The following is a 13,540-nucleotide window of genomic DNA, read 5'->3' as shown; positions in this document are numbered from 1 at the left end:
ATTTCGATTTGGACAATTTGACTACGTGTTAATTTAAAGCAAATTTAAATAAATGATTGAAATAAACTGAACTAAGCATAGAATTACATTGGAAAAAGAGTATCTTATATGCAAAATAGGAAAGAATTGATTTTTATATATTTTATGTTTACTTTTATTTACGTTGAAGGTTTGGACGCTCTTTGCACTCTGAAACTGCTTTAGGATCTAAACAAAACAGTTTTATCAGAATTCTCCTAAATTTAAGTCCATATATATTCAGCTTACAGAACAGCGTAACTCGATGAAATTGAGAATCAAAAGCACTCATTATTTCAAGGCATAGGTAAGTTTACTCTTATCTAAGTGTTTAATTTGATGTCCTATCTTAAATATTTTAAACATTTTCTGCTTTTATCTATTGAAAACTGCATTGGTACTTAATTCATTTTTATCAGGGAAATCTGGAGGAAATATTGCTACCTTTTTGGAATCGGGCAATTAGTTCTTGGAGTATGATTAAAACTAACTTATTTTCTTAATTTTGTGATATATTGTACAAAATCCAATAATTCTGTATCAGTTTGTGGATTTTAAATATTATTATTTCAATATTAAATTGTATAATATTAATTATATATAAACAATTATTGTTTTACCGACAAATCGAGAGATATGCTCTAATATAGAGGTATGTGGTATATATTTGCAAAAGTATATTCAAGAAGCCAGCATGGCGTCAGGTAAAATCTATAAGGAGCATAAGAACACTGAATCCTGATGTTAAAATCAACTGGAGTCCTCAGCTACAATGTCATTCCCACAGAACCATTCACATATGTTTTTGAGTTTAAAGACAAAACCCAAAAAGCTTACATAATTCTGAATGAAGAATGGCGATATATGCCAGATGAACTGGATATCAATTGAGTTTATCGATACATACAGAAGATACAAACTGCGATAGTCTAATTCTAACTTGTTCATGTGTTTATTATGAAAATTCTATGAGAATTTCTCGTATTTAATAAAGTTGTGGACATTTACACCTTTAACAAACATAGTATACGTCCTACAAGGGCCATTTCCACTTCCCTGAACTTTAATCGACCCATAAAAGAAATACAATTTGTAAATATTACAAAAATTGTTCGGAATTCCTTTCAGTTACCCCTTTGAATAAAAAGGAATATATTTTATATATGTACAGAAATTATTTATTATTTTTGGCAACTGTAATCATAATTCTCATTGAATCCTCAATTCAATAGCCTTTTATTGTCCATCCAACAAAGATAGTCCCTTAGCTGGCAACCTGGCAGAAATTTTCGAATTGGGTTGGTAAGAGGAGTTCATTTTAACGCGAGGATTAAACTCAACGAATATATAGGTAGTTTATAAAATTATATAAATAGATAAAGTGGCATCAAAGAGAAAAAATATGGTGTGTGTTCTGCATGTTATTTTATTATTTTATTCAATAAAATAATGCAATTTGGCCTTATTGAAATAATAATAATGTTTTTGTCCAAATATATATACCTTATTTGCACCTTATATATACCTTATTTGCACCTTATATATACCTTATTTGAAAGAATATTTGCACTCCGAGACAGTTGAGAAGAGGGATTTAGAAGGATGAAAAGCTGCAGCTAAAAATTGTTGCATACAATTCATTTAATCTTATATGAAGATGGGACAACTGTTCTCTAGCTTAATGGGTTTTTGAGACCAATAGTCCGTTGATGTAATCATGAGATCAATGTCTGTTAATGCAGCAGTCGTCGCTCACTGCTGAATACACTTTGCCTTCACGAAGAGCTGCCCTGATATAAAGGGTTAACCCTTTAAAAGATGAAGTCTGCTCTGATAGCACGTTTCAAGAATTACTGGTCCATCATCAGGCGTCTCTTTTAAATCCACAAAAATTCCTCACGCCATTGACGAGATTCGAAATCGGGTCTTTTGCACCCCGTATGGGGAGGACTATGATTACACCAACTATGCTACCCATGAGGGCTCTGGTAGGCTGCAGTTTCGTTATATCCACCGGTTATGCGGGCATGGACGCTGTTATTTCTAATTCATTTACTGTGTCGTGTTTTCTTTTTTGTAAGTTTATCTTCTTCTTTAATGCTGCCGAATGGCGTTTGCGACTTCGTTTTGATATTGTTCTCTGTCTAGCGCTGCGTGTAGAATTTGTGCTGTTGTCATGTGAAGCCAGGTGTTGATGTTATCTAGCCATGCCATTTTCGGTCTGCCTGGGCGTTTCTTGCCTTCGATCTTTCCCTCCAGGATGAGTGGTAGTAGGTGATATTTTTGTTGGTTCCTAGCGATGTGACCTAGGTATTTGCATTTCCTGCTGATGATGGTTTTGAGCAGGTCCCGTTCCGTGTGCATGTCCTGCAGGACCTGTGCGTTGGTTATCTTGGCTGTCCACGGAATTTTCAGCATTCTTCGGTAGAGCCACATTTCGAAGGCCTAGAGCTTTTTTGTAGTGGCTGATGTTAGAGTCCAGGTTTCTACACCTTAGAGCAGTATTGGCCAGATGTAGCATTTCAATGTGCGTAATTTGAGCACGATGTTCAAGCTTCTGTCGGTGAGGAGGGTTCTCCATTTGGTGAATGCCTGCCTGGCTTGTTCAATTCTGCTTTTGATTTCGGCCTCATGGTTCAGCTGGTCATCAATGAGCACTCCGAGATACTTGAAGCGGTGTATTTGCTCTAATTTTTCGTTGTTTAGTTTGATCGTGATTTTGCTTGCAGTCCTGCTGACCTTCATCACCTTTGTTTTCTTTTTGTTGATTCGTAGCCCCCATGCTTGGCTTTCTATGTCCACTTCGTTCAAGATGGTCTGTAAATCTTGTTCTGAATCCGCTATTAGTGCTGTGTCATCGGCATATCTTAAGTTATTGATGTAGTGTCCGTTAACTTTTATGCCGATGTTCTTGTCAGCCAGTGTTTGGTCGAAGATCATTTCCGAATAGATGTTAAAAAGAATGGGAGATAATGGACAGCCTTGCCGGACGCCTTTTTTTATTGGAATTGGGTCTGTCAGATCGTTGTCATAGCGAAGCCGGGCTGTTTGATTCCAGTAGAGAGTTGTAATAAAGTTGATATCATTGTTTTCAAGCAAAAATGTTTTCTCAGTCGGTCAATTAGGCGGTCGTGGTCTACTGAATCGAAGGCTTTCTCGTAGTCAATAAAACATATATACACGTCTTTTTGATGTTCATAGCACCTTTGTAGCAATATTTGTAAACAGAAAATTGCTTCTCTGGTGCCTAGTCCCCTGCAGAATCCGAACTGTGTGTTTCCTAGTGCACTTTCGCACTTACATCTTATCCTTTGCTGAATCACCTTGAGGAAGACTTTTAGCACCTGGCTTTAAGTTTATACTGTATATAAATATTTATGCAGATCGTATGAAAAAATCATAATAACAAGAAGCCTGTTTTATTTAACTCGTACATGGATATTTAATTCATCACTTTATAAATAATAAAACAACATAAATGAAGTAACTGTGCTAAAATAAGGTAAGAGTAAAATTAATTACAGTGGAGTCTCTCAATAGCAAGGCTATTTAGTGGACTTCACTGTGTATTTTTAACTTAACGAATGTTTCCGAATGTTGGAGAACAGCTGCGTTATATTTTATACAGAGACTATGGTCAATACTTTTGATTTCTTTAGATGAAGTGTTTTATTAGTCAGAACCCCAAATATAAATGATAATAATCTCTAAAAAAAGTTAAAAGTAAGTTTGAAAAAGTAAACGATCTTTTGAATTGCGTTTAGATTTTATCTGACGATAAAATCTTCTCTCTGTTAATAAAAAATATAATTTAGCAATAACACATAGTTAATAATTAACTATGGAGTACAAAACTTACTATATATATAGTTTGAGTCTTCTTTTAATAAAGTTAATTTACCTAATTAAATAAATTAACTTGGTGGCTAAAAAACGGCTGGACAGTCAATATTTCTAAAGTATTTCTGCCTAATTTCGAAACTTTTTTCCCCATGTTAAGAACGTTTATTAGCAGCGCCACCAAACGTCCAGTTTGGGAATTAAGTCTTCTGCCATAGTTGTTGTTGGTGAAGGTAGAGGTAGATGTTAACAATGTCGGTCATTTAATTCCACATATTTCACGATATTCATTTAATAACGAATTGGAATTTCTGGAAGTTCATCCTGCGTGAAACCTTGGGAAAATTTAAAGATGTGCTGAAGATTCTTACCACAATGAGAAGAAATATAGTGTCTGGCTTGTCCAATACATGTACTTAACAATTGGTGTGCTCCTTTCACCGCATGGCTTTGAAGACATGCAGGAACGCCGCCATTTTGTGATATCAAAATTCTCCATCTACGATGTATGTAACGATGAGCTTTTTTTGGCCAATACGACTGCCTGGAATACAACTCTTATTCGAAGTGTGGATGCTGTGCATGTGTGTTTGTGGAAATGCTCAAGGTAAGTCGCATTTTGTTCACACTTGGTATAGAGTGATGACGCTATTATATTCCTCAAATTGACTCAGGGCGCATGTGTATGCGCGAGAATGAATCATCTACAGGGATCGAAATGGAAGATTTGACGAAACGGAATGCTCCTTGTCAAAATATGTTATGTTTAATAATCAGGTGTGCACATGATATTACCGATGAGCCAGGAGCATCTACTACTCATCGTTCTTTTAATAAGTCCTTCCATCATTCCACGTTACTTGAAATCTGTTTTGCTCTCTAATGGGAAGGCCTATCTACTAATAATTTTTAAATCAATAAATAATTATATCATTTTTAAAGAAAAAATCATTTGTATGGAAGTTGTACTTTAATCGGTTCAATTTAAATGTAAAAACTTTACTTAATTATCGATATTTTGAAATTTTAATAATATCGTATATTGCTGTAAAGGATTTGCATTATAGGAAATACGTAATTATATAAGTACACACTACCATAATGTGTACGTACCTGTGGATCACTTTTGGCCTTGCAAATAGGAATACGCTAACCTAAATCCAGTCTTCAGTGGCACAGTAGATTGAATTAGAATACTTGGTCGAAATCATGCTGATATGTTTATTTTTTTTTCTGTTGACATCTTGCAGATGTTTACCAATTAACGATGAGTGTTTAAGAAGAAGAACATGTTCTCTAAAGCTGTTCTTTGAATTTAAGATCTGTCTGTTCTTGAATTTAAGCTCTTCTGCCTGTTCTTGAATTTAAGCTCTTCTGCCTGTTCTTGAATTTAAGCTCTTCTGCCTGTTCTTGAATTTAAGCTCTTCTGCCTGTTCTTGAACTAAATAAGCGCTCTTCACGTTCATAAAAGTTCATTGAATACGTGTAGTTAGATATTGAATTTCCATAGTACCATGATTTTAGTATAAATATATCAGGAGTAAAATTTCAAAGATCTTCTTTGGAATTCTTCGATCTTGATCCAAAATGTAATCATTCCTAAAAATGTTGTTGAATTAATGAATGACTAAAATGGCTTTTCAGTTGATTTTTTATCTAGTTCCAAGAAGATATTGCAAGCCAGTGCAACTTCCCACATTATTATGAGATGTGCAGAATGGCGCCCATTACAAATAAAGAGTATCATATTTTTTTCATTGGGAGAAGTTCTGTTTATTTTTGCAAGACCAAATATGTTCAGGCAACTCTTAGTGATTGCTTCACAGTATAAGACTGATGTAGCAACCCTTAGATTCATGTACAAATGAGTGTTTTGCCAACTTATACATATTTTTCTCTTTGAATTGAAATGTCAAAATAAAATGAAGGAAGATGTGATAAACTGAACAACCCATCTTCTTTAACTGTATCTATGTTTATTCATTTACCAGAAAGACAGGTAATAAGATTATTCTTTCATATTTTAAAGCATATCAAGACATAACAAAAGTACCGTATATTTACTTAATATAGCAGAACAACAGTTGTTCATGTTTAGTCGTAAGCTTACGAATAAACATGCAAAAAATTGCACGTGGTGTATACAAATAATAATAATAATTAATAGATTAGATATATCTTTAAATTATAAACTGACCACGTTGCATATTGATCTGGGATCGTGGAAAGCACATCGTCAAAATCTCAAGAATAAACTGGTATTTGTTTACTGGAGGTTTAAGGGAAAAGTTAGTACATACCCGTATTTCCGAATGCTTTTGTGCTACTTAAATCTCTTGCTTTATGGAGATATAACATTCAGCAGATGCACAGTGTCAAAAAAAAAACGTATGAATTCCATATGTTTTTCGTTCCTGCCTAAAATGATGGCCTGTCTTTCCTCAATGTTGGATTTTTTTTTTTTTTTTTTTTTTTTGATTTGGTAGTTGTTGGCGCATCGGCTTCTGTGGCCATATTGCACCTCCCAAGGTTTTTGCAGTACTTTGATCCAAGCCCGAGGCGAGAATCGAACCCGCGACCTTTGGGTTGCCGGGCAGGTACTTTACCCACTCGGCTAGCCCGGTCGGCTCTCAGTGTTGGAAACATTATTTTCCTTAGTATTAATAAGACCAATTGATGCAACTCTTTTGAACCAGCTAAATAATAAAACATAATAGTCGCACTATTCCCATTTCTGCAGGTAATTCAATTCCACTTCCAATCCATTTGGAACCTAGCCAGCCTTATTGCCACTGTGACATTTGTTGGCAACTTATTCAAGTGTTTTACAACCTTCTACCAATAGGTAAACTTCAAGGAATCATCTGTTATTCCAAGGGGGACAAATATGCCTGGCCAGCTCAGATTGTTAGCCACCCTTCCCACCTTCAAATCATCAGCAAACTTTGACAACTTCCCTTGGATACCCTCTTCAGTATCGGTTATGATATCAAATAAAGTTATTAGATATAAGAGGGGATCTAACACCAATCCCCAAAAGATCCCACTTGTTACGCTAGTCCACCCTGACTGATCACTCAGAACCTCTCTGTCTCCTGTCTTATAGCCAGCCTGCGATCCTGCGTGGGATCTTACCAGTAACTGCAACTTCTTTCAATTTGTATAGCATTTTCCATGAGGGACTGTATCAAAAGCTTTACTGAAGTCTACATATACTGTATAATGTAAAAAAATTGTTACCAGAATCCAACTGTAAGCAGTTGGATTCTGGTAACTTACCAAATTCAGAGTAATTTACCAAATTGGTCAAGCATAAACCCCTTAATGAACCCATGCTCGGATCTATTCAAGATATTGTCAAGATGGTCTTGAATCGCATCTTTAACTACAAACAACTTCCTTGCCACAGAATTCCAACCCACTGGTTTATATTTAAAACTGCTCTTTATCTCCACCTTTGTGAATTGGAAAGATATTATTATATCTCCTGTTTTTTTTAATAATGATATTTTGGACATTGATGAAAATATCAGTTAGTTAATCATTGTCTTATCTTTTTATGAATTATCATTACTTTATATTATTTTAATTAACAAATTAAGAGTTGAACTTCTTTGTCTCCAATAGATAACTTTTTTATAAATGGCAAATCCAGTTGTATTGTAAATGGGCTGAGGGTTGAGAAGCCAAGGAAAAAAAAGAAAAGAAATTGTTTTCTTTGAACTTAATTTCTCATAAGGCAGCTTTTATAGCACAAAAATTTTTTAATAGCATTAACCCTTAACTGACAGTTTCGCTGATCATATTAAAAATAGAAATTCTTGACTTCTTCCATTTTTCTGCCAGTGCCGCCAAAACTAGTCCCAATGAAACTGGAAATGAGTCTTCAACGGGGACAAAGATACCAGATAACTTGTGCCATCAGTGAAGGTGACCTTCCAGCTACTTTCCACTGGGTGAAAAATGGATTACCCCTTGTAGAAACTTCAGATGTTTCTGTTCGCAGACAGGATGACTTTTCTTCATCTTTCATCATAGGATCAGTGAAAGAAGAGCATGCTGGGAACTATACGTGTATCGCATCCAATATGGTAGGCACAGACAGCTACACAACCAAGCTGAAAGTTATGGGTAAGTTAGATTAAGATTATGTGTCTTTTATGAAAATGCTCTATTTAAAAACAAAACACACCATGCTACTTGAAATTTTTAATTCCTGTATTAATGAGCTAAACTGCATCCGAAATTTTTGCTAGTTCCGCCAACGTGGATCCGTCAGCCTTACGACCTTGCAGTACTTTCTGGGAAAAAAGTAGTCCTCAACTGTGAAGCTGTGGGAAATCCAACGCCAACTAACAGCTGGAAAAAATCAAAAGGTACAATTTTTAACTGTCATTAGAAGTACGTATACATGCATGGAAATAATGTGCTTATACGTACATTATTGCATTGTATAGGGTAAATCATATAAAGTGTTACAGTCTTCTCGAAAACCAAAAGTACTAGGCTTGTATTAGTTCCAGCTGTGTTTTGAGGGCTATCAGGCATATGATGAAGATTAGTTTCTTTTTTTTAATCAATACTCCATCATTCTGAGATCGGCCATTCCTAAAAGTCATCCAAATTTCGGGTATGTTTGGGATTTACTAAAATTTAAATAAATGTTCAGGAAGAATAACCCTCTTAGTTTTTAAGGAAACTGCTTGTAATACTTTATTGTGTTCACGCTGTATACCCAGTGATGGAAATGTTTCTGTGAAACTGTGAAAATCCCAAGCCTACAATTGAAAACAGTTCCCTTTTTCGTAGTATTAGTAGTGACAAAGGTTGCAAGAAACCAAGCTTGTACAGCATCAGCCAGAAAGAAAAACAGCTTCCTACATTACCTGTCCATCCTCTCCAATAGTATCTCTCGTTCATTCTTGAATTTATTCTAACTATCTGCTTCCACAACAACAGATGAAAATTTGTTCAACAATCGACTACCCGCTGGCAGAAGGTAAACGTCCGCACATCTATCCTGCAACTATCCTTCCTCAATTTGAATTTATGATCTGTCCTATATAGTCTGAGCAAGAGAAAGGATTGCATCAACATTCAGTTTACTCAATCCATTCAAATCCTTAAACACTTCAGTCAGATCTCCTCGTAGGTGCATAGTTTCCAGACACAGCAGTTTGCAGAACTGGAGCCTTTCCTAGTAAGAGTAAAAGTATACTTTTGTTGCTCTCACTAATCTCGTTACTCTTCTCTGAACCTGTTCCAATAGATACAAGGCCTTTCTGAAGTGAGACCTCCAGATCTGTTTGTAGTACTGAAGATGTGGCCTAACTATTGCTTTTTACAATGGGATAATCCCCCTCTTTATCACTGCTGGCAAAAAATCCTTATATATCATTAAGGCCCTGGGAGCCTGTTTGCACTGCTCGGGAAACTTATCTGACTGCAGGTCCTCTTTATTTTTCATTAACTGATTATAATACCACACGGGACACAGCTGATACATTTATCCGGGATTACTGCTACCCATATGTAGCACCTTGCATTTGTCAATATTAACTTAAATTGCCATTTCTCATCCCATTTGCATAATTACAGATTAATAAACATTACTTTTAATTATATTCGTAACATAAGAATAGTTGATAATAATCATATAATAAGCATGTGAGTCATGTTCAACTCAGTTTAAACTGCAGCCAACTGAATATGATGCAATGGTTAATGATGCTGTTCTCTAGGACTCACCACGCAGCAGATGGAACCAATATCCGGCAGTCGATGGAGGACTCAAGATGATGGAACCTTAACTATTTCGGAAATTAAAAAAGAAGACGAAGGCTTTTATTCATGCGAAGTAACCAATGGTGTTGGGGAAGGCTTGAAGAAAACTATTCGTTTAGAGGTCCAAGGTAAGACAAAAGGATTAAACGAGTTTTTTTCATAGAACTTTCCATCTGATTTCTCTAACCCAATGAATTCGATTTCTAGTTCCACCTGTGACTAAACTATCAACAGCTGTGAAAAGAGTGAAGAAAGGCGAAAGAACGGAGATCATGTGTAACGTCAGTGGTGACAGTCCCCTGGAGTTGTTCTGGGAAAAAGGAAAGCAGTTAAAAACGTCAACAGATGGACGGTAAGCCAATTGTCCTCATTGTCTTATGATTTTCATAGTTTTTGCGACTATTTCTTCTACAAACAGCTGATTTGCATCAACTGTTTATGACCGAATTTTAAGCAAAATTCCACACAGAATTATCTTTTTCCAGCCTTAAAATCATAAACGTAATGACGGACGAAGGCATCACATCCTCTATGATTATAGAAAGAACAGAAAGCAATGACAGCGCCCTCTACACGTGCATAGGAAAAAATACCTTTGGTAGCAGTACGACCATGGTTCGACTCAGTGTGATAGGTGAGGAATTAAAAAAATGAAAACAGTTTTAATGCATTTAAATACAACATTAACCGTAATGGATAATATGAGCTGCTATCCTTGTTTACCTCTGAAAAGATTTAAAAAATATCTTTTCAGAATGGCCAGGAATCCCGCAAGATTTTTCTGTAACCGATGTGTGGAGTAGAAGCATCAGACTTACCTGGAGCCATCCGTACAATGGAAACAGTCCAATTTCTGCTTATCTTGTTACCTATAAAATGAAATCAGGTAAGGGTCCCAGCATTTTCAAAGTACGAAGAATTTTGGTTGCTGCTACTTCAACCTGTAAGATATTCATTTATTTATATCTAAATAACAATCTTAAAGCCATCGTAATCTATCTTAAACGTGAATTACTATTAATTTGTTAAATTTATTTAATTAATTATTCATCTTTATTAATAATAAAAATAAAAATTCCTGAAGTAAAAATATATTATATTATTTCTTACTTTCAGGAGAAAGCTCTTCTCGAAGTTCGAAACACAGTGAAGTGAAAATTGCTGGCACTCAGAATTCCTTGCATGTATCAGAGCTTCATCCACATACTACGTACGAATTTGGCGTAATTGCAGAGAACGAAGTTGGACGAGGAACCACCTCTCCTGCTATTGTAGCGACCACTCATGAGGAAGGTGTGAGTTCATAATTTCTTAGATTGACAAATAAATATTGAATAATTTTGCACTATTTGAACTAGTTTTCAAAATGCAAACCCTTCCTACAATATTGCAAGCAAATTGACCTTTTCTCTGGTTAGCTCTAAATTCAATGTTCGAGAAGGGATAGCATTCGATCTTGTTAGAAAATACAACTGGAAAGAGAGAACCTACAGAAGAATGGAGTAATATCTTATTAATTATCTATAATTAGATGTCCACCCCAAACAGCAGTTTCAGTGTTTTTGTCTTCGGCGGGAGGATAGACACCCATCTCTTCAGCACTGGAAAAACCACTTTATGGAACTCAAGTAGATGGAAGATACCAAAAGGTCAGGAAAGGATACTTATTCATCAGTTCTGTACATCCGAGTGATGATGTATTAGACTAATAAGCGAGATTCCAGTAGGTGGAAATAACTCCCAACTCCAAATAATTTAGAGCAACTCTTTATCGGTAATGTAAAACTGGGGAAACGTGTGGTGATTTCTTTCAGAGTTTGAGATCATGGTTTGTAGAACGTATGAACATTATACTTCTGTAATAAATATAATAAAATTAAGTAATCTTTTACTTGCACAATTGCAGGAGAATTTTAACTTTATTTCTGCGCTGCATACACAATACATGGTTCTTTTAAATATTACAGAGCCAGGGATCTCACCGAAGAATGTGAAAATCGAAGAAAGAGGAGCGACATTTGTAAGAATATCATGGAAGGTAAGATTGTCATAAAACTTCCTTTTCGCCAGGTTTGCTGGATGAAAAGCCCAACTTTCCGGGAGATAAAACCTTGCTATCCTCGCCTGAGACCAGCCAACTCAGTTACGTTGCGAAAAGCAGTTCATAACAATGCCTTAGTGGGTAGAACAGTTGGTATAATTTCTGTCCTTCCAACACCTGGTGGAAAAGATTTGAGTTCATATCCCATCAAGGAATTTTTATGAGTCTTTTTTCAGGCCTTTTCCATCCGATGTGGGAAGGACAGGGATTATAACTACTATGTTACTCGCTAGGGCAATAGATGGATTGGGTGAAAAAATATTATTATTGTGTAAATGCTGCAACTGTATGTCTTTTTCCTTTGGAGGCTTTTGACTCTGTTGCAGTTCCTCTGCTATGTCTCAAATTAACCAACACAATTAAAAACAATGCTCTAAAATGATTTACTGGCATTTAAATGGTGGAACAGCAAAGATAATAAACTAAGTATAAATTTCATAAGCGGTTTTAACAATATATAGAGGTTCTCCAAGGGATTCTGTCCTTGGGCTCCATTGTTTGCAATTTTAATGAACCACACAATTAGCATAATTGCAAAAGAAACTCAAAATTATCTGCTATCATATGCAGGTGATTTATAAGTCTATACACACATTGAATCCATGCATGGCTGTTTGTACTTATAAGAATCCACGGATAGGATGTGATTTGGATCAATTACAACGGTCTTCTAATAAATCATGACGAGTGCATATATATTTTTATAAAGATAGATATGCACCCGTCCTCCCCGCACTGCGTGGAAAAGACCTGGGTTCGAGGTTCCATCAATGACGAGAGGAATTTTTATGGGTCATTTTCACAACGTGGCTGAGTTAGACAGTCTCAGGCGAGGGTAGCATGGTTTTTTCTTCAAGAAATTCGGGTTTTTCATCCAGCAAACAGAAAATCGACCACAGAACACATGCAATTTACAGGCCATATTATAAGGAGTAATTTGGCCTTAGTCGCTAATGCTCCTAAAACCCAATAACAACAACCACTTTGGTTTAATTTCTCTCTACAAGATGCAATAACTTCCAAGTTGAAGAAACAATGTAAATTTAATGAATCGATAATTTTGGTTAAGTATTGCTTCACTACAATATGTGATTTTATTCTTAGACTTTATATGTTAATTTGTAATTGGAAAGAAGCCGATTTAATAACGAGAATACTGAAAGATTTATTTAACTAAAGAAACTTTAATTAAATATTATATTTATATTTAAGTAAAGAAACAAATAGCAATTAAAAAGTTAAACAAAAATAGCAATGTTTCATACTAACAATTCTTTTTTGGCAGCCACCACCAAAGGATTCATGGAATGGTGATTTACGAGGTTTCTACATTGGCTACAAAACTTCCAGTCTGTCAGGTCATCAGATATCGTATAGAACCCTTCATGTGGATAAAGTGGAAGCTCAGCACGAATACCTTTTACTGGGTCTCCATCCTTCCACCAGCTACACCATTGAAATCAGGGCTTTCAACAGAGTGGGAATGGGACCGCCGTCCGAGCAACTCGGAGTGAAGACCCTCTATGGAGGTAAATGGAAAAAAATCAATGTCCCGTATATTGAAGCTTTAAAAATCGACTGAAATTTAAAGGTCGACTTATACGCCAGGTAGAAATTCCTAAGATTGAAGTAAAGGAGAGTACTTAATATTGAGAATTCATGAATTAACACCAATATATTTAAAATTTGATAAATATATATTTTTTACACGAATACAATTCACATTATTTCCAACCTTTTAAAATCTAAGTATTTAATCTTTCTCATCAAACGAAATTATTTCATGGAATGTTTTTG

At 35.5% G+C, this 13,540-nt stretch overlaps 1 protein-coding gene across 1 annotated transcript; it reads left to right on the top strand.

Annotated features, from left to right (window-relative positions):
* Positions 1–4,273: 4,273 nt before the first annotated feature.
* Positions 4,274–13,133, top strand: LOC150076960 (cell adhesion molecule Dscam1-like). Its single transcript, XM_090386036.1, has 10 exons — positions 4,274–4,465; positions 7,705–7,989; positions 8,115–8,234; positions 9,600–9,770; positions 9,850–9,994; positions 10,128–10,276; positions 10,397–10,528; positions 10,759–10,937; positions 11,610–11,680; positions 13,029–13,133. The coding sequence occupies exons 1-9, from the start codon at positions 4,363–4,365 to the stop codon at positions 11,634–11,636; spliced, it is 1,311 nt and encodes a 436-aa protein (XP_090242162.1). The 5' UTR covers positions 4,274–4,362; the 3' UTR covers positions 11,637–11,680; positions 13,029–13,133.
* Positions 13,134–13,540: the final 407 nt, after the last annotated feature.

The sequence above is a fragment of the Mastigoproctus giganteus genome, chromosome 12, assembly GCF_048544385.1.
Source record: "Mastigoproctus giganteus isolate SK-2022 chromosome 12, ASM4854438v1, whole genome shotgun sequence".
NCBI lineage: Eukaryota > Metazoa > Arthropoda > Arachnida > Uropygi > Thelyphonidae > Mastigoproctus > Mastigoproctus giganteus.
The sequence above is the reverse complement of the archived record's forward strand: the minus strand, read 5'-3'. Positions and strand labels throughout refer to the sequence as shown.